We start from the raw sequence: 17321 nt of genomic DNA on the forward strand, positions 1-17321 counted from the left end.
CGATATGTGTTCTATGTAGGTGGGTACTGTTACAGATTGATTCGCTCTCACGGGCACAGCCCGGGAAAAGGTCCGTTTATACTCGTCGTTGTCCGAGTTCCATGGGCATGTCGCTCGAACGGGACCAGCGTACTTCGCACTTAAGCGGACGCGGCGACCTTGGCCTGCTCGAGGTCGGCGAGGAGGTCCTCGACCTCCTCGATTCCGACAGAGAGACGGATGAGCTCGTTGTCGATACCGAGCTCCTTGCGGTCGGCCTCGGAGACAGAGGCGTGGGTCATGAGAGGCGAGGGACTCGACGCCGCCGAGCGACTCGGCGAGGGTGAAGACCTTGAGCGCGGCGAGGAAGTCGGACGACGTCTTGCCCGCCTCGACGCCGGCGGAGAGCGCCTGCGTGTCGAGCCGGAACGACACCATGCCGCCGTACGGGAACCCGGTGTCCTTGGTGTAGCCCTGGGCCTCGGCCCAGCGGCGCGCGACGGGCGAGAGCTGCGCCCACGCCAGCTCGCGCACGGGCGCGCGCTCGGCCCCCTCGAGACCTTGACCCAGCTCTGCTGGGCGAGGAAACGCGCAACAGCGAGCGCGTTCAGGCCGTGCTGCTTCATGCGCACGCCGAGCGTCTTGGCTCCGCGCTGCGCGAGCCAGGCGTCGTGCGCACCAGGGACGGCGCCGCCGGCGTTCTGGTAGAAACGCAGTTGTCCGTGCACACGAGGACACCCATGATCACGTCAGAGTGGCCGTTCAGGTACTTGGTGACCGAGTGGACGACAATGTCCGCGCCGAGGCGGAGCGGCTGCTGGTAGAACGACGACATGAAGGTGTTGTCGACGACGAGGAGGGCGCCGTGGCGGTGCGCAATCTCGGCAACGGCCTTGATGTCCGCAAGGCCGAGGGTGGGGTTCGTCGGCGTCTCGACCCAGACGAGCTTGGTCTCGGGCGTGAACGCGGCCTCGAGCGACGAGTTGGCGCGCTCCGAAGCAGCCTCGGCGGTCTCACCAGCCTTGGCAGACAGGTGCACAAAGGTCGTCTTGATGCCCTGCGCGGCGGCAACCTTGGTGAAGTAGCGGTAGGTGCCACCGTAGACGTCGGCGATCGAGACAACGTGGCCGCCAGTGGGGACGAGGGCGGTGACGATGGCCTGGGTCGCGGCCGAGCCGGAGGCGAAAGCGAGCGCCGGGGGGAGGTTCTCCTCAGCGACGCGCTCGGCCTGGCTCATGTGGAGCGCCGGGGGCGTGGGGAGCTCGAGCGACGCGATCTGCGTCTCGAACGCGAGACGGTTCGGGTTCAGCGAGCGAGTGTACTCGAAGCCCTGGTCATTGTTAGCCGAGTTCGGAATCGCGGGTTTGAATGGCAATCTCGGGGAATGAGGAACAGCCACCACCGTGACACGGGTGGTGGAGGAGGCATGCAGAGCCGAGGGAGAGTGGAGGCCGCTGGCCAAAATTGTTGTTGGGCAGGGTGAGGCGTGCCCGTGAACTGGCGCTGGCGCGGAATGTCGCACACCGGCGCAATGCGCACAGATGCACACGCACACAAGCACGTCATGAGACCGCCAGTTGGCGCCGGTGAGAACACGGGAGCACCGCGCCGAATGCGGAGATGGGAGCCATGGCGTCGTGAGGAGAGACTAAAACGTATGCCAAAAGGCACTGGAAGCAGTAATTCTGCCTGATTCCTCTGCCGAGCTGCCGCCATACCGCCGGCCTGCCGGGCGCGAGGAATGCGGCTGCAACTTTTTCGCCTTGTTGTGGTGCGGCGGCAAGCCGGGTGCAAGCCGAGCGAGGGTGCGACTCCGAATGCGAGCGAAGCATTGCGTCAAGCCGTGCGAAGCATGCACAATGCCACGCAGTCCCGACGGCACGCTCGACGCAACAGCAAACGAGACGATGGCAGCAAGCACCATCCCTTTAGCGTGCCCGCGTATCCGAAAATCCGGGTTCGCTAACACGCTAAAGGGCTAAAGTTTGGAACCACACAAGAGCATGAAATGAATGACCTCACCCCCGCGACAGAGACTGCCACGAGAAAATGCAACTCACCTTGTGGACGCCGACGGCGCTCTGCTTGAAGGTCGTCGCGAGCGAGAGAGGCGGGATGACGGCGCCAGTCTCCTCGTTGGCCTCGGAGCCGGCGTGGATGACGCGGGTGGCCCAGGCGTAGTCCTCGTGGGCGGCCTTGCCGTTACCGTTGGCGTGGCCGTTCGAGTGGCCGTTGGTAGCGTTGCCGTTGGCGGTGCCGTTGGAGTGTCCGTTCTGAGTGACAGCCATGGTGAAAGTCTAAGTTGAAGTTGGAGTCAACTGTGCTGTCGAGGTGTAAGCTGTTGGAGCTTGGAGAGACAGGATGGGGGAGAACAAAGGAGACAAGTTTCGTTGTGCATTATAAAGAACTGGGCATGGCTGTTGGGTTCGCAACCTCGGCCCAGCCGGCAGCCAGGAGCCTGACTCGCCCAGAAGTGCCAGTCGCCGTCGCTGATGCAGCGCCTAACAAAAATTATGATGACCCCATAGTGGCCGTGGCCGGTGGGTGGTTTGCTTGACGCGCAGTGGTTCGCGCCGGCGTTGCCCGATCTGATTAGAGCTTCCCCTCAGGCGCCCTCAGGCCTCAGGTCCCATGCCTCGCTCGTCTCGCCCGCACGCACAGGCTTGGCAAATATTCGCCGGGCGGTGGCAAATCCGCACCCAGGAAAACGCATTCCTTTATCATATCCCACCGGTCACGCCATACATATGCTCCGCCCGTGCAGCGCCCTCACCATGACATATCCGTCTCCGTCGCGACGCCACCCTCACCCCAGCGCGTATGCAGAGCACACATCTGACGCAGCTCGGCGCCTTGGCTCGCGCTCACCGCCCACGCGGCCGTGTTTCGCGGGCTACACGACGCATCGGCCTCCTTTGACACCTCCATGCCTCCACCGTACGTACCTTCTACACGCATCGCCCGTAGTCAGGTCCCCGCCTCCAGAAGACCGAGATTGGTAAGCTTCCCGATGGCATCATGCATTTATCTGTCTTCTCGCCTTGTGCGCACTGACTCCGCACTGTCGCGTGCATGTCGCCATCATGCTGACCGTGCATTGCTTCGTGCGTGCTCCTTCTTGCTGATTAACAATGCAATAATGTCCTTGCTACGTATTATATGATTACAAATCAAATCTTGATCCGTAGACGAGAGATGCAACAAGACAACATCGGTTTTCCCCTCCTTCCTTCTACTCCAAAATCGGCCATCAGCTGGAGGGCATCGGATGGCCGATAGCGATCGATGACATCCTTTTAGTTCCCGATGGGATTTTAGATCGACCAGATCCCCCTTGGCTCCAAGCTAGAGGAATGAGGAGGCATCAAGACGTGAGCCTTGCGAGCCGGTCGACCCGGCTGATTTTCGCGGTCGCCCTGCCGCGATCTACCTGAGCTGGATCATCCAGCCCGCTACGCCAACGCCCCCTTAGCGCCCTCTGTCTCGGCGCGCACTCGCTCCAGATACTCCTGGTGCCGCTTCCTGCCGAGCTGCAGCTTCTCCTCGAGCGACAAGTCTTGCAGTGCACCGAGAGCCGACATGTCTAGGTCTGGCATGCCGTCGCCGCTAGGACCGGACAGGGAACCTTGTGCCTGTCTCGAAGGACCAGCTTCTTGCACTGGCGACGACGGAATGCTTGGGCGACCAGCGGACCCCGAGCTCTTTCGCGTTCCCGGAGGCACCGGAGACACTGGGGACGTTGGCGGTATGGCCTGTGTCGGCAGGAAGTCTCCAAAGACTCTTCGTAACTCTGCTTCGCGCAATTCGGGCTGGCGTGGGACTTCCACACCAATAAGCTCGTCGCCCTCCCGATATACGGAGAAGGGATCAAAGTCGGGGTCGTGCTCATACGCAAGGTCCGATGGCGCCGGGATCGCGTCACCCCATAACACCTCCTCGAGGTCGTTCAGAAGTCTCGCAATGTTGCCTGCCGATACGCCATCATGCGCGAAAACGTTGGAAGCGGTGATGTCGCCGTATTGCCCTTCGATGACCGTTTTCCCAAAAGCCCACCCGAGATCCTTGCGTCGATTGACAGCTTCGTCGATGTCTCGCAGACCATACCGAACCTCGCGGTTCCAGAATGTCACATCCTTTTCTGTCGGTGGGCTGTTGAGGAATCCCTGACGCTTCCCCTCCTGCACGGCAGCCAGCGTCCAGCTGCACCACGTCTTTGACTGCTGCAGCGCTCCGGCGAAAGATGGGCGTCGCGAAATGGTCGGAACGCCGGCCCATGGACATGCTTTTCCGGGATGACAAACGGACCACACGGCGTCGATGAATGCTCCGAGAGCTTGGACGAGCTCCAACACGAAGGGTCGAATTCCTCGGCGCGAGATCAAGGCATGGATCGAATGGAAAGGGTTCTCCCTCTCGGACATTCTTGGGTGAGTCGACAATCGGCGTCCGTTCACGGTTCCTTGACCGTAAAACGCAGGATCGATGGCCAGTTCGACGTCTCGGAGTTGTCGAACAGACTCGGTGGTGTAGATGTCCTGGACGCCTGGCAGGTGCTGCAGTTGGCTCGGTGTTGATGGAACGTTTCGTGACGAACTTGCAGATGCGTAGGAGTTCACTGATGAGACCGTTCCAACCGTGTCAGCCCAATTTTGGCGAGACGAGCCTGGTGGGGAGCTGACAAGGTGCGCTGGCAGGGCGCTGGGCGGTGCGTTAGGGGTCATGGAACGCAACGGCGAGTATTCGGATGAGGGTCCTGCATTCGCTCCCAGAGTGATTGACATCGACCGTGATGGTTGCAGTGGGTTGTCGAACTCGGCGCGAGGCTGCTCCTCCACGATCCATTTCTGCAAGCGGTCAGCTAAAATGTAGATGCAAGTCATCCATGGGCACAATGCTCACTCTCCACTTTGCCATTGCGGCGTCTGCCTTAGCGCGACTTTGGCGGGCGGCTTCGTTTTCGATGACGACCTTCTTCTTGCCTCGGCCACCTAAGGGAACAGCCGTCATCTCAAAGGCTTGCTCAGAGCCAGAGGTGATGGACCCTTCACGCTGGCCCGAGCGCGTCGAGCCTCTGGAGCGGGTCGAGCGCAGGCTTTTTGGCGCTACAGACCCTCGACGAGACCATAGTCCTCCACTCTTCTCCTTTGACGTCTTCGACGTCCCTGACCTGACAGAGGCTTGCCAGGAGGCTGCCGCTGATCGGAGCGATGCCGAATCTGAAGAGTTGCTCATCGAGGCAGAGTTGGAGCCGCGCCGGTGTCGCGGCTGTTGTACTGAGGATGCAGCACTCATGTCGGGCGAGCCATAGTCTGTGGAAGCTATGCTCTGAGGTTGAACAGGTAAACATTCGACGGCCTGGGTATGTCAGTTGAAACGGCTTGTGTGTGTGTGTGTGTAGGGACGCCACGAAGGCAGCAGTGAGTTACTCACACCCCCTTTCAGGCGCTCGACGACCCCCCGTGATGGCCCAGCTACGGCTGTTGACGGACCCATGGGTTGCCACCCGTATGTCCCACTCGGGTGTGGTCGAACAATGCGAAGCGACTAGAACTGTGAAAAGAACGGCGTGATTGGGGACAATGTGTTTCGAAGTGAGGAGGGAAGGACGCGGTGACTAGCTGAGGGTGACGGCTGAGGGGAGTTAGGGCGCCTGGGTCTCGGAAAAGTCGGCGCGATCGAGCCCCTTCGTCCTAGACTCTGGGGGAGTCCTCATGCGAAGGGGGGAGTGAACATGTGCTGGGCGTGAGATTAAACAGCGAAGTCGGGTGGGCGAACGACGAGGAGCTGGAGATGAACGGAGAGCGATGGCGAGGAAGGAGGAACGGTCGGGGTTGTAAGGGAGGGCGGCGCAGCGGATGGAACATGCATTACGGTGCCGTAAAGTGATCAGGAAGAGGACGGAAGCGTGCGCCAGGAGCGTCGATCGGTTCCAACCAAATTAACATTAACACGCCGACAATGTGAATAGACAGAGATTGATGACTTTATTAGTCTTGAGAACGCGAACTTGACCAACTTCAAAGCGCCCGAACCCATGGAGCCAGGGAGGGGCCCTATGTCCAGGCACGCCGTCCTCGTCCATCCTCAATTGTCCTCAACCGAGGTGCAAGTGCTTCACATCTCTTACGACTCCACCTTTCGACTCCCTTTGCGTACGACTGACTAGTCTCGCCCACCGCGTAACTCGGCATATCGGCCTGTGAGCGAGCACAATGGAGAGCGTGACCGCCGCTTAACCATTAGTTCAAATCCCCCCTGTGTTTGGTGGGTTTCCGCTGATCACGCCTGCTCGTCCGACGCCAGGCCGGTGTTTTGGCGTGCTTGCTCGTGTAGCGCCCAATCGTGCGAAAAGCGCTTTCCACGACTTGATCTGGCGTTTGGGGCGTTCTGGAACGCGTGTCAGCAGGCCCCCGTTCCACAATCAGTCCCAATTGACCACGATCCGGACCCTGATGCCGTGGCGTCGCTGCCAACTTAATCGCTGCATTGTAAACAGCATTTGAACTTGCCCTGGCCGACCGCGCCGAGCGGGGACTGGAAGCTGAGTCCGCAAACGAGTTTCACCAGCTCACCAGTCCTCTGTGACGTACAACCCTAGAATATGAAGCTCCGAGCAGCGTTGCTATGTAACTGCTTGGCAACACTTCACGAACAGCAATGATGCTGATCCCAACGTCGACGAGCAATCACGTATTCCCGCATCTGCACCTTCACGCCTCGATCATTAATCGCGTGCCACAGTTAGTTACTCAGGGCCGATCCCCCATCACGTATCCTGCAAACCTTATGAGCCACAAGGGATGGCAGGCTGCGCGCTCCGTCACATCGTTCATAGGCGCTCAAGGTGCTAAAGGAAGCATTGGAAGGGTCGTCGAAACTTCAGCTTCACACTGAGAATGCGGACTAGTCGCGAAGGCGGTCTTTGGAAAAAGAGGAAAGAGAGCCTGCGAGCTGGTCTCGATTTGGCCAGAAATAACGAGACGGAGATCAGACAGCTGCCGTGCTGGGTTGGAGGGTCCGTAGGGAAGCTACGAGGTGATCGGGTACACGTGAGCTAAACGAGCCCCAGTAATCGCCCGAGGCGCTTTGGTGCGAGTCCCGGCGTCCGGTCCCGGACCCAAACCGCAAGCTAACTGGCCGACATGATGCTCACCCTGCCCAAGTTTAGAGTAAGCCTGGCCTGGCCGCTTTGACGAAGCGGACGAGTGGTAAACCCAACGCGGAGGCGTCGTATACGAGCATTGGATACTGACGTTTCTCCACTATGCTGGCACCCGTTTCACCTCGTTGTCGCTCATAAGCTCTCGACGGATCAGTGGAAACAGTACCCGAATCTTTCCAAGGATGAGCAACTGCGGCTCCCATGCTAGAGTGAGTCGTAATGTGATCGTTACGAAGCCGCTCGAGCAACGTCGGCATAAGCTCGCGAGTTACGTCCCCAAGGTGTACATGACAACGTCAAAGTAAGGTACAGATGAAGTTAACGAGGGAGTCGTAAGGACCCGCCTCAATACCCGCAGTAGCTTGTGCCTCCCATACTCGTAGGATCGTAGTTGGATACATCTTTGGATACGCTTCAAGCCAGGCTTTTCATGCCAATCAGCTTGACAGATTACGGGCGAAGACAACCCGATAACACGGAGATCTACCCATGCCGGGTGTTTCAACACCCTTTTCCTCTGCCCGACGACTGCCTCGAAACTGCCTGTGTTGCCTTCTTGCACATGTGGCCCGTTCTTGACAGTGGTTTCCGGCAGCATTTCTCTCTGTCTGGCTCCCTACGACATCCGGAGGTCGTCAATATTGTCTGGCTCTCAGTATGAGCCTGGACGTCTGCCGCTGGACCAGTGAACCGACTTGCATTGCCTTTTGCTGTACCCGTGTAACAGTTGCCTTCAGTCCGTGACCTATCCACCAGCTCCAAGATTTCTGTGAGGACCCTTGCTTGAGAGCGTTCAGACGCCTGTTCAGCTGCACGGCCCTCACTGGCCAGCCTCTTCGAAATTCTGGTAAGAAATCATTCCTACTCTGACAACTACTCTACACCCCTTGCGGTCAGTTCCGACATACCTAGCTAGGAATGATCTCGACTGGTGGCCCGGGCGGTATGCTCACTGTGGTGGAGAAGGCGCTTGGCTATGATGCCGCTCTGCGACAAGATGAGGTCATAAGCGGCCCGTGGGAGACTTTGATCACGTGCCCTCCAACAGCCAGCTTTCCGATCTTTGTAGCCCGTGCATGACAACAGCATGTTCAAGCATGTATTCGGTCATGCATGCACTCAACCCCTTTGGAAAGCGGAATAGGTGGTTGCGATAGCAATTGATGCAGGGCTTTGAAGGATCAGCAAAGATGTGCTGCCACACCTGCACGTCAGCCGGCGTTCACCAGATAGTTGGCGGAGCCCCACTTTGGCGGGAGCAAATGCTGGTGCAGACTGTCCGCTAAGTTCTTTCTCTAACGTCACAAGAGCAGGTCTGAGTTCTTTGTTCCAAGGCCCGTTTATACCATACAACATGTCCGCCCCCGCTATCGACCTTAAGAAGCCCGAGCCCAAGCCCGAGGAGCCCCAGGAGGAGCAGGGCCTCACCAACGACGTGTGAGCTTTGCGAGCAGCTCGAATGGGCTCTTCGATCGCGAGCTAGCTTGCTGACTTTCCCAGGATCACCAAGTACACGACCGCTGGCCAGGCTCTTAACACCGTCCTTAAGAAGCTCGTTCCCGAGATCCAGCCCGGCAAGAAGGTCCTTGACCTCTGTGTCGAGGGTGACAAGCTTGTCTCCGAGGCTACCGCCTCGCTCTACAACAAGGCCAAGAACGGTGTCAAGGTCCCCAAGGGTGAGTGAGATGAAGGGCATGGTTCATTCAATTGAGTCCTGTCTCTAACGTCACAGGCTCTGCTTTCCCCACCTGTATCTCGGTCAACAACATCGTCTCGCACGTCTCCCCCCTTCACTCTGACCCCGAGATCGTCCTCAAGGACGGCGACGTTGTCAAGGTCCAGGTCGGTATCCAGATCGACGGCTACGCTGTCACCCACGCCGAGACCATCATCCTTGGCAAGGCCGACCCCGTCGCTGCCGATGTCGTGAAGGCTGCCTACGACGCCGCTCAGGCCGCCATGCGCGCCGTCAAGGCCGGCAACAAGAACTGGGACGTCACCGAGATTGTTGACAAGGTCGCCAAGGAGTACGACTGCGTCCCCGTCCAGGGCATGCTCTCGTGCCAGCACGAGCAGAACGTCACCGACGGCAAGAAGCGCATCCTCCTCAACCCCTCGCCCGAGCTCCGCCGTGACCACGACACCGTCACCTTCGAGGAGGGTGAGGTCTACGGTGTCGACGTTCTCGTCGTCTCCGGCTCTGACCCCAAGGCCCGCCCCGACGAGTCGCGTACCTCTGTCTATAAGCGCGCCAACGACGTCAACTACCAGCTCAAGATGAAGACCTCGCGTGCCACCTTCTCTGAGATCCAGAAGAAGTCTGGTGCCTTCCCCTTCACCCTCCGTGCCCTCGACGACGAGAAGCGCTCGCGCATGGGTGTCCAGGAGGCTGTTGCCCACGGTGAGTTGCGGCCATCATGCGGGATCTAACCTCCAGGTCTTCTCAAGCCCTACGATGTCTCCAAGACCGCCGCCGGATCCGTCGTTGCCGAGTTCTTCTTCACCAGTGAGTGTGACGGGGCTGCTCCAGTAGCTCCCCAGAAAGAGCATTCAAGCCGAGCTAACGTTCCCAGTCGCCCTCCTCCCCGCTGGTCCTCTTCTCCTCTCCCCCGCCCCCGTCTGGTACTCTGCGTAAGTTGAGTTGATCCTGCGTAAACTGACAGCCAGCGACAAGGTCAAGTCCGACAAGTCGATCAAGGACGAGGAGCTCCAGAAGACGATCTCTGCTCCCCTCCGTGCGTCCAAGAAGAAGAACAAGAAGGCCGCCGCCCCCGCTTCCTAAGTCATCCGACTGCGAACGCGAGGCGATCTGATCTGATCTTTCTACACGAGTGCACGCGCCGGCTGGCGTCCGCGTACCCTCCTTCAGACGATATATTGAGACCGTACCAACAGGGAACTTTTAGAGAAGCAAGCAAAAAAAGAAAGCATGTTACTACAGTCTTAATACAATCCCCCAGCGCCAGCTGATAGACATCAGGAATGATGCAAAGAAGAAGACGCAGAAGCAAAACCGGGTGCAAGGACCACCACGGCCACCGGTCTGGTAAGAGTTCGGGCAGTTGGGGTCTCAGTCAGACGCAAGTTTCGGAGCCGGTACCTGGTCGAGCAAGGCAGATCTGACTCGAATCCTTTGGCGGATGATTTGTTTGCAGGTCGTCATCAGTCAGCCGTCAGCACGTGAGTCATGTCACTCAGGCAAGGCACCAGCTTGAACGGCACCGAGGCTGTAGGCAGTACCGAGGGTGTCAGTTGCGAAGACGGCATCCGGATGTCGAGCGAGAGGCGGAGTACGTTTCAAGCATGTCTCGACATCATCTCAAACGCAATATGGCATGAACGCGCAGTTCCCAGATTCGTCGCTCTGTCCAATCGCGGTATCAGCCCAGCAGTGCCAAGTCCAGTAGTGCCCGCTGGTATCCGCTGGTATCCCGCCAACGAGCCTGGAGGTTGTGAGCGTGTGAGATTCGACGGAATGCCGGATGCGGTGACCTGAATCATCATCCACCTGCCAGAAGCAGCATTCCGTGCACTCCGTGCCCCGTCCGTGTATCGGATGACGCGCTGCAGGAACGATGACGTGCCCGCGTGCCCGTGTGGGTATGGCCGGGATCTCTCACACTGGCTCGAGAGCTTAGAGTGAAAGTGCAAGGCACTCTGCCGCTGGCTGCCGCTTGTGGAAATGGTGATGTACAAGCTGGACAGCGCGTCAGTCTCGCTTGTGCAGCAGCAAACCTGTGCACAACCTGGGTGCATCGGAGATCGGAGACGTGTGGTTCGCCAGCCCGCTAAGTCTGGGAATCGATGGCGCCTCGCATTGATGTAACTGGCGCACTGGCGCATCCGATGGATCCGATGCGGAAGGCTAGGTTGCAGATCCGGGGCATCCGGGGCTTAGCTGCTCAGCTGCTCTGCACGCGAAAGAAGCGGTACGCGACGCCCGACGTACCGACGTACCGACGTCCGAAATAGAGCTACGGCTCCAAGACTACAGGAGAAGAGTGGGACCGAATGTGTCCAGCTGAGGCTCTTTGTGCACGTTTGCTACGCTCAAAGAGGCATTCCAACATGAAGGCTTGCGGCGTGCGGGGAAGGAGACAGGGAAACAGGGGTGGGAAGCCTTGGACCGGCGGCAGTCGCCCGCATTCTCCTGGCTCTCCTGGTCTCAGGCACGGCTGCCAGGGGCTACCTGCGAGCTGCGAGACTACCATGTCTCGACATTTTTGTTGTGAAGAGGAAAGTAGAGCAAGGCAAGTGTGTTCCATTCCTGTTCCAGCAGCGCCGAGAGCACCGGACGTACACGACGTGGGACCTTGAGACTTTCCAACGGTGCGGCGTGGTGCGCTCTCTACTCCGTTTGCACTGTACACACACAACGACCGCACCTCGTATCTCGTTATCAGTGTCCATCACTGCGCCTCCCGCCCTCTCGCATTCTCGCACACTCACACACTATCGCGCGCGCCGGTCACACTCGCACACACACTCGCACACACACTCGCACACACACTCGCACACTCGCACCCCCCTCTGTCTCACTTCGCACACCCGCCAGCGCAGCGAGCGACGTCTGTCACCGCCGCGCAGATAACACCGACTACTGCTCATTCCTTCCTCGTTATCTCCATCGTCTCTAACTCTCTTCCTTCCCATCTTTCATTCCTTGACTCTTTCTCATCGTAGCACCGACTAAACAAGCACAGCTACACTACCAGTCCTTGCCACCGACTACTCCTTAACGGAAACACCAGCAATGGATACGCCCGACGTCCACCTCTTCGTGCTCATCCACGGCCTGTGGGGTGAGCTGCTCTGTCCACCACATTAGCTAACATCAGGCCGCGCCGAGCACCTCGACGAGGCGAAGCAGGCCCTCATCAAGGCATGGGCTGCCTCCCTCGGCTCTCGCGCTGATGAGATCCTCGTCAACGGCAACGACCTGACCTCCGTCGACAGCGGCGACGAGAGCGACAAGCCCCACGCCGTCCACGGCGCCGCGTCGCCTACCTTCTCCGAGCGCAGTCTGTTGAGCAGCACCGCGACCGCAATCGCGAGCGAGCGCGAGGAGCTCGTCGTCATGGTCGCCGAGGGCATGACCTCGACCCTCACTTACGACGGCGTCGACGTCTGTGCGAGCCGCGTCGCCTGGGAGGTGAGTCTCTTGAATTTCTAACGTTCCTGCGCACGGACGCACCGACCAGGGAGAAGGCTGTGTGCGGAGAGTGAAGATGTGTGCATGCCTTCGCAGGCTTCACAGGTTCGCAGCTTCGCACCAGATCGACGGCCTTGATTGCGTGCGGCATGCCGCACACACACGGGCACGCACCCTCCCACATGCACAGATGCAAGTGTCGTACCCCGTCTCGCGAGGCTAGTTGCCGCCGGCGCAGATGTGTGTTGCGCGCCCCCGTCAACGTCTCCGTTCCTCCGCGCGGTACACCCGCGCCCCGCACTCCGCTCTTTCTCAGCTATCGATGATGTGGTAGCTAACACGCAGGTCGACCAGGCCGTTGAGAAGCTCGAGGCGCAGGGCCGCCGTGTCACCCACTTCAGTGTCGTGAGTAGCTATGGCTTGCTCCCGAATGTAGCTAACAAGCAGCTTGGCTACTCCCTTGGTGGCGGTATGTCTGGTTCTCCTAGGCAGTAGGCGCTAACCACTCACAGTCGTCGCTCGTTACCTCGTCGGCCTGCTGCACGCGCGATCCCCTAGCTTCTTCGACGAGCATGAGCCCGTCAGCTTCACCACCATGGCAACGCCCAACCTCGGCATTCCCCGCTACAGTGAGCATCACAACTTCGGATGTAGCTGACTCCAGACACGGTCCTCTCTGCCGGTTTGCACTGGCTCGGCTCGCGCCTCATGTCGCGCACCGGCGAGCAGCTCCACGCCGCCGACGAGTACAGCGAACACGACACCCGCCCCCTGCTCGAGATCATGGCTGATCCCAGTGCGTCCAGCTGCCCGAGGCTTTCATTGTCAAAGCTGACAACCAGAGCACGTGTTCCACCAGGGCCTGTCGCGCTTCCGCGCGATTCACCTGTACGCCAACATTGTGAACGACACGACCGTGCCCTTCCCCTCTGCGAGCGTGACGACCTCAGACCCCTTCGTGCAGTGGAACGAGCGCGGCCTGGTCGCCGAGGCAGACGAGGCGGGCATCGTCTCGGACTGGAAGTTCACCCGCCAGCCGAAGCACAAGAAGTGGATGCCGACGCACAAGATCGGCAACCTGCCTCCCTTCCTCCGCTTCCGCTGGCCTATCAACTACGTGAGTCCCCGCTCCTAGCTTCCAGAAACTCGTTATGAAGCTAACAACTCCAGCTGATTTTGGGCCTGTTCCCGATCGTGTTCCCGATCATCTTTTTGCTCATTGTCCTCCGCTTCAGCCTCGACACGCGCCGCTCCCGCCGCCGCCTGCAGAAACTCGCACGCGCCGAGGCGCCCCCCGTCGCGTCGCCTACGGGCATCCCCAAGGCCGGGCTCAGCATCACGGCGCTCCGCAATGCGATTCGCGCCGTCGAGCGCGGGCTCGAGCAGGACCTCATCCAGGCGGCAGAGTACGATCTCGAGATGGAGCAGGAGGCGTGCGAGGACCCAGAGTGTGAGTAAGGCGAGGCCACCAGCGAGGCCGGAGGCCGAGCTGGCCAAGCCTGTCTAAGCCAAGCCGATCGTGGCAGCTCTTCGTCTCCGACCAACAGCTGACAAACAGGCAAGGTCGAGGTTCCCATCCCCGTTGTCGGCGAGACCTCCGCTACCGGCGCGGCCAAGGCGTCCTCCGCAGTCAGCCTGGACGACCTGGACAATCTGGCCGTGGCGCCGCAGACGATCCGCTGCTCCCTCTCGCCTCAGCAGGCGCGCATGGCGCACTGGCTCTCCGCGCTCGATCCCCAGCGACACCTGTGCTACTTCCCCGACGTTGCCAACAGCCACGCCGTCATTGTCGTGCGTGATCCCGAGCAGTTCCCCGTGCATGCGCGCGGGCGCGGGGTGCTGCGTCAGTGGGCGGAGATGGTCGCGCAGGAGGCGAGGGCGGCCTGTAAGGTCTAGCCTGCTCCCTCTACCTCGTCGCATCGTCCCTCCCTCTCTCTTCTGAGAGCGGAGGTGGAAAGAGGGCCCAAGGCAGACCCCAAGGCTTGTAGATATACTCAAAAGAGGGGGCTCGTCCGGCACAGCTCCCTTCACTTTATACCAGTTTCGACTTACTTATCATGGACATTCTTTCGCTATCTCCCCCGTTGTTTTATCACCCTACCTGTTGATACTTCTATGCATTTTTAGTTGTGGCATTCTCTTCGCTTGCAACAATGTAGTCCTCGCACTCATTCGCTTCTCTCTCACATCAGAACTGCGTGGCATTCTGCCACTAGAACGGCAGTGTCATTAAGTGCATACAACATGTGACCCGATAAAGGAACTACAACGGAATCGTGTACAGGAGCGTTACAATCTACTAATTTATGAGTCGCTGGCGCGACAGGGCGCCACACACACGTCTGGGAGCTCAAGCCCCGGAGGTGTACGCGGTGGGCGCGGGGCGAGGAAGCCTGCTCGCACGACGGCGCCTTGCTTCCTCCACTGAGACGGTTAGCTACAGCCCGGCCAAGACAACCCCAGCTACTCACTCATGCACTTGACCTCACGCGTGAGCTCGACCGAGTCCACGGAGCAGGGGCGGTTCAGGATCGCCTCGAGGTCTGTTGTCAGCTGCCTCGTGTAGTGTTAGCTTACTCTTGAGCGGGGTGCCGATGCGCGAGGAGCTCTCCGGGGACGCCTGCTCCGACATGATGCGCTCAATCTGGCGGATTTGGTGGCGGACGCGCGAGGGCGAGGTCGGCTTGCTCGACTTGGACTTGGGTGTCTTGCGGGGCGTGACCTGCTCGACACGGCCGCCGAAGAAGTGATGGTCATCCGACTTGCGGCACACCGCCGACTTCGCCCTGTCAAGTGGGCTAACCGGGCCATCGGTGTTCTGAGTTGAGTGCGCAGGCGAATGTGCGCGATGCGGGGAAGGCGAGCCGCGACCGAGGCCTACGCGCCTCGAAGGAGGCGTCAGCGTCGGCATTGCAAGCGCCTTCTTAGGCGTCACTGGGACGGTGACGGAGCCGCTCCCCAGCGTGCGCGGTGTGGGGGAAGAAGGCGCCGTGTCCGCACCTAAGCTTTGGCAGGCGTCCAAGAGCTCTTCGAATAGCACATCGAGCTCACGCCGAAACGACTTCTCAGCCTCAGGCGATGCAGCTTCTTCCGCCTTGTCTTCCAGGTCCAGGTCCAGCATCTCCTCAATAGGAGGCTCAACCTTGACGTTCTTCAGAAGGGGGCTGGCTATGCTCGAGGCATCGGTGTCTTCCCCGTCTACGCCTTTGTCCTTGGGGACAGGCTGCAATGAAGGCACCGGCTTGCGGCGGATCCGGAACGGTGTCGAAACCGCCGACTCGGGCGAGGAAGGTCGCGAGCCCATGGCGCTTGCCAGAGACGGAGAAGGAATGCGCTGCATATGCTGCACCGATGGGTCGAAGGAAGAGGACCGACTGCGGGGGGGCTGTTGGCGGCCGATACCACCATAACGCTTGGGGGTGAACACGTACTTCTGCTCTGCAGACAGTCGAGACAGCTCGCTCGCCGCCGGCATGGATCCGTGGCGCTGGTGGGAGATGCGTGCACCAGCCCTGCTTGAGGTAGACCGCCTGTCTCCGGCCTTAGGAGTCTGCTGAGTGGGAGAGGCGAGTGGCACATGGCGAGTAAGCGCATGTTGAATAGTCAGCTGTGGGTGCATTGACGGTTGAGAGGGTTGACCATGGACGGCACGGGCGTAGGAGAAGATAGAATTGTTTGACTTGCTCGAGGGAAGACGGCTCGACATTGATGTTTGACAGCGTCGGGGCGTCGAGTTGTTTTCGTTCTCTTCGTAAACAGTGGTTGCGGCCGGAGAGAGTGGCGACGGCGAGCGGCTGGCCATTGCTCGCAGATATTCAGCCGAGAGCTTGGGAACAGGGGGGATCGTCTCGGTTCTCGTTGGCACGGAGACAGACGGCCTGCGTCCGCCCGAGAGTGCGCGAGACAATTTCTGTTTGAGGCTCCGACCGGACTTGACGGAACTCGCACTCGAGCAGCCACTATCACTGTCATTGCGCCCGTTGAACTTCTTCATTGGTTGCAAATATGCCAGGTCGGAGAGCTGCGATTCTGCGTCACTGCAGCTAGAGGAAGCGCTGCTCATGGGATAGTTGCTGCTGGCATATCTGCGGTTCGAGTAGACGTTGTAATGCGGAACGGTCGAGGTCGAGCCACCGTACGCGGTCGAGTTGCTCTGGTTTGTTGGGCGGCGGAAGAACGGCATGATCGACGCCGCTGGGGGTTAGAAGAATAGCGTAGCAATCAGGTGTAATGAATGTCAAGAATAAGAATGTTCAAGAGAGCGAGAGAGGAAGGAATGGAAATAATGGAAGGACGGAGCAAAGGAATCGTGAGCGAAACAAAGACGGCGAAGGAAGAGAGAAGAGATGAGAGATGAGTGAAGGTGAGTGGCAACAAACCGGTCAGAGGGCGAATGTGTGCATGCGACACGAGGCTGGTCGGCTAGATGGGAAGCAGCGCCGCGCAGCTCAAGGGCGCAGAGACATAGCAGCGAGCAGCCAGCTGAATGTGCTACCCACACGCTGCTGCCCAGCGCCCGCAGGGTTGCGCAGGGCCGCACCGCCAGCTAGCTTGCGACTGCGGTGCGCCCCAAGGACTGCTTCGGGCACCAGATGGATCGCGTGAAGGTGTCTTCCTTCCTCCTTCTCCTTCATGACTTCAACATCTCACCAGGTCTGTCCGTCAATGCAGTTCTACATGTTAGGATAGATCAGTAGGGGCCTGCGATCCGTGACCCGTGGATCCGAGGTCCAAGTGGAGTCCCGGGATGCCGTGCACTAGATAGTGTTGCCACACTGCTTATACGGGCGGCGGACACTATAGCGATGCTCGGATGAACAAAAGTTAGCAGACGCACCGTCGTCAACTGCACGCTAGATGATGAAATCATGGTGTGGAAGCAGGTTGAGAACCGAGAGCCAGGCATGGCAGGATTGAAGGAAGGCGCTCCGAGAGAGCGATCGACGAGGATCGAGTATTCGCCGATCTTGGCAGATGGGCATTCCTGAGGTCGAAGTCATGAGGATTGATTAGCTCGGTGCGGTTAGG

General features: G+C 59.5%; 5 protein-coding genes across 5 annotated transcripts; 2 read left to right on the top strand and 3 right to left on the bottom strand.

Annotated features, from left to right (window-relative positions):
• Nucleotides 1–140: 140 nt before the first annotated feature.
• Nucleotides 141–2267, bottom strand: A1Q1_03879 (cystathionine gamma-lyase; the record flags this gene model as incomplete). Its single annotated transcript, XM_014322304.1, has 3 exons — nt 141–680; nt 728–1309; nt 2040–2267. 3 exons carry the CDS (start codon nt 2265–2267, stop codon nt 141–143), a joined length of 1350 nt encoding a protein of 449 aa, XP_014177779.1.
• Nucleotides 2268–3431: 1164 nt separating this feature from the next.
• A1Q1_03880 (uncharacterized protein) lies at nt 3432–5271 on the bottom strand (the record flags this gene model as incomplete). The annotated part of the gene is made up of 2 exons (XM_014322305.1): nt 3432–4823; nt 4879–5271. 2 exons carry the CDS (start codon nt 5269–5271, stop codon nt 3432–3434), a joined length of 1785 nt encoding a protein of 594 aa, XP_014177780.1.
• A 3224-nt stretch (nt 5272–8495) lies between these two features.
• Nucleotides 8496–9923, top strand: A1Q1_03881 (uncharacterized protein; the record flags this gene model as incomplete). The annotated part of the gene is made up of 4 exons (XM_014322306.1): nt 8496–8578; nt 8642–8817; nt 8874–9542; nt 9805–9923. 4 exons carry the CDS (start codon nt 8496–8498, stop codon nt 9921–9923), a joined length of 1047 nt encoding a protein of 348 aa, XP_014177781.1.
• A 1971-nt stretch (nt 9924–11894) lies between these two features.
• On the top strand, nt 11895–14189 carry A1Q1_03882 (uncharacterized protein; the record flags this gene model as incomplete). The annotated part of the gene is made up of 8 exons (XM_014322307.1): nt 11895–11921; nt 11970–12293; nt 12639–12762; nt 12806–12873; nt 12948–13089; nt 13136–13410; nt 13464–13743; nt 13852–14189. 8 exons carry the CDS (start codon nt 11895–11897, stop codon nt 14187–14189), a joined length of 1578 nt encoding a protein of 525 aa, XP_014177782.1.
• A 589-nt stretch (nt 14190–14778) lies between these two features.
• A1Q1_03883 (uncharacterized protein) lies at nt 14779–16476 on the bottom strand (the record flags this gene model as incomplete). The annotated part of the gene is made up of 1 exon (XM_014322308.1): nt 14779–16476. The coding sequence occupies one exon, from the start codon at nt 16474–16476 to the stop codon at nt 14779–14781; it is 1698 nt and encodes a 565-aa protein (XP_014177783.1).
• Between the last annotated feature and the right edge of the window lie 845 nt (nt 16477–17321).

The sequence above is a fragment of the Trichosporon asahii genome, assembly GCF_000293215.1.
Source record: "Trichosporon asahii var. asahii CBS 2479 unplaced genomic scaffold scaffold00070, whole genome shotgun sequence".
NCBI lineage: Eukaryota > Fungi > Basidiomycota > Tremellomycetes > Trichosporonales > Trichosporonaceae > Trichosporon > Trichosporon asahii.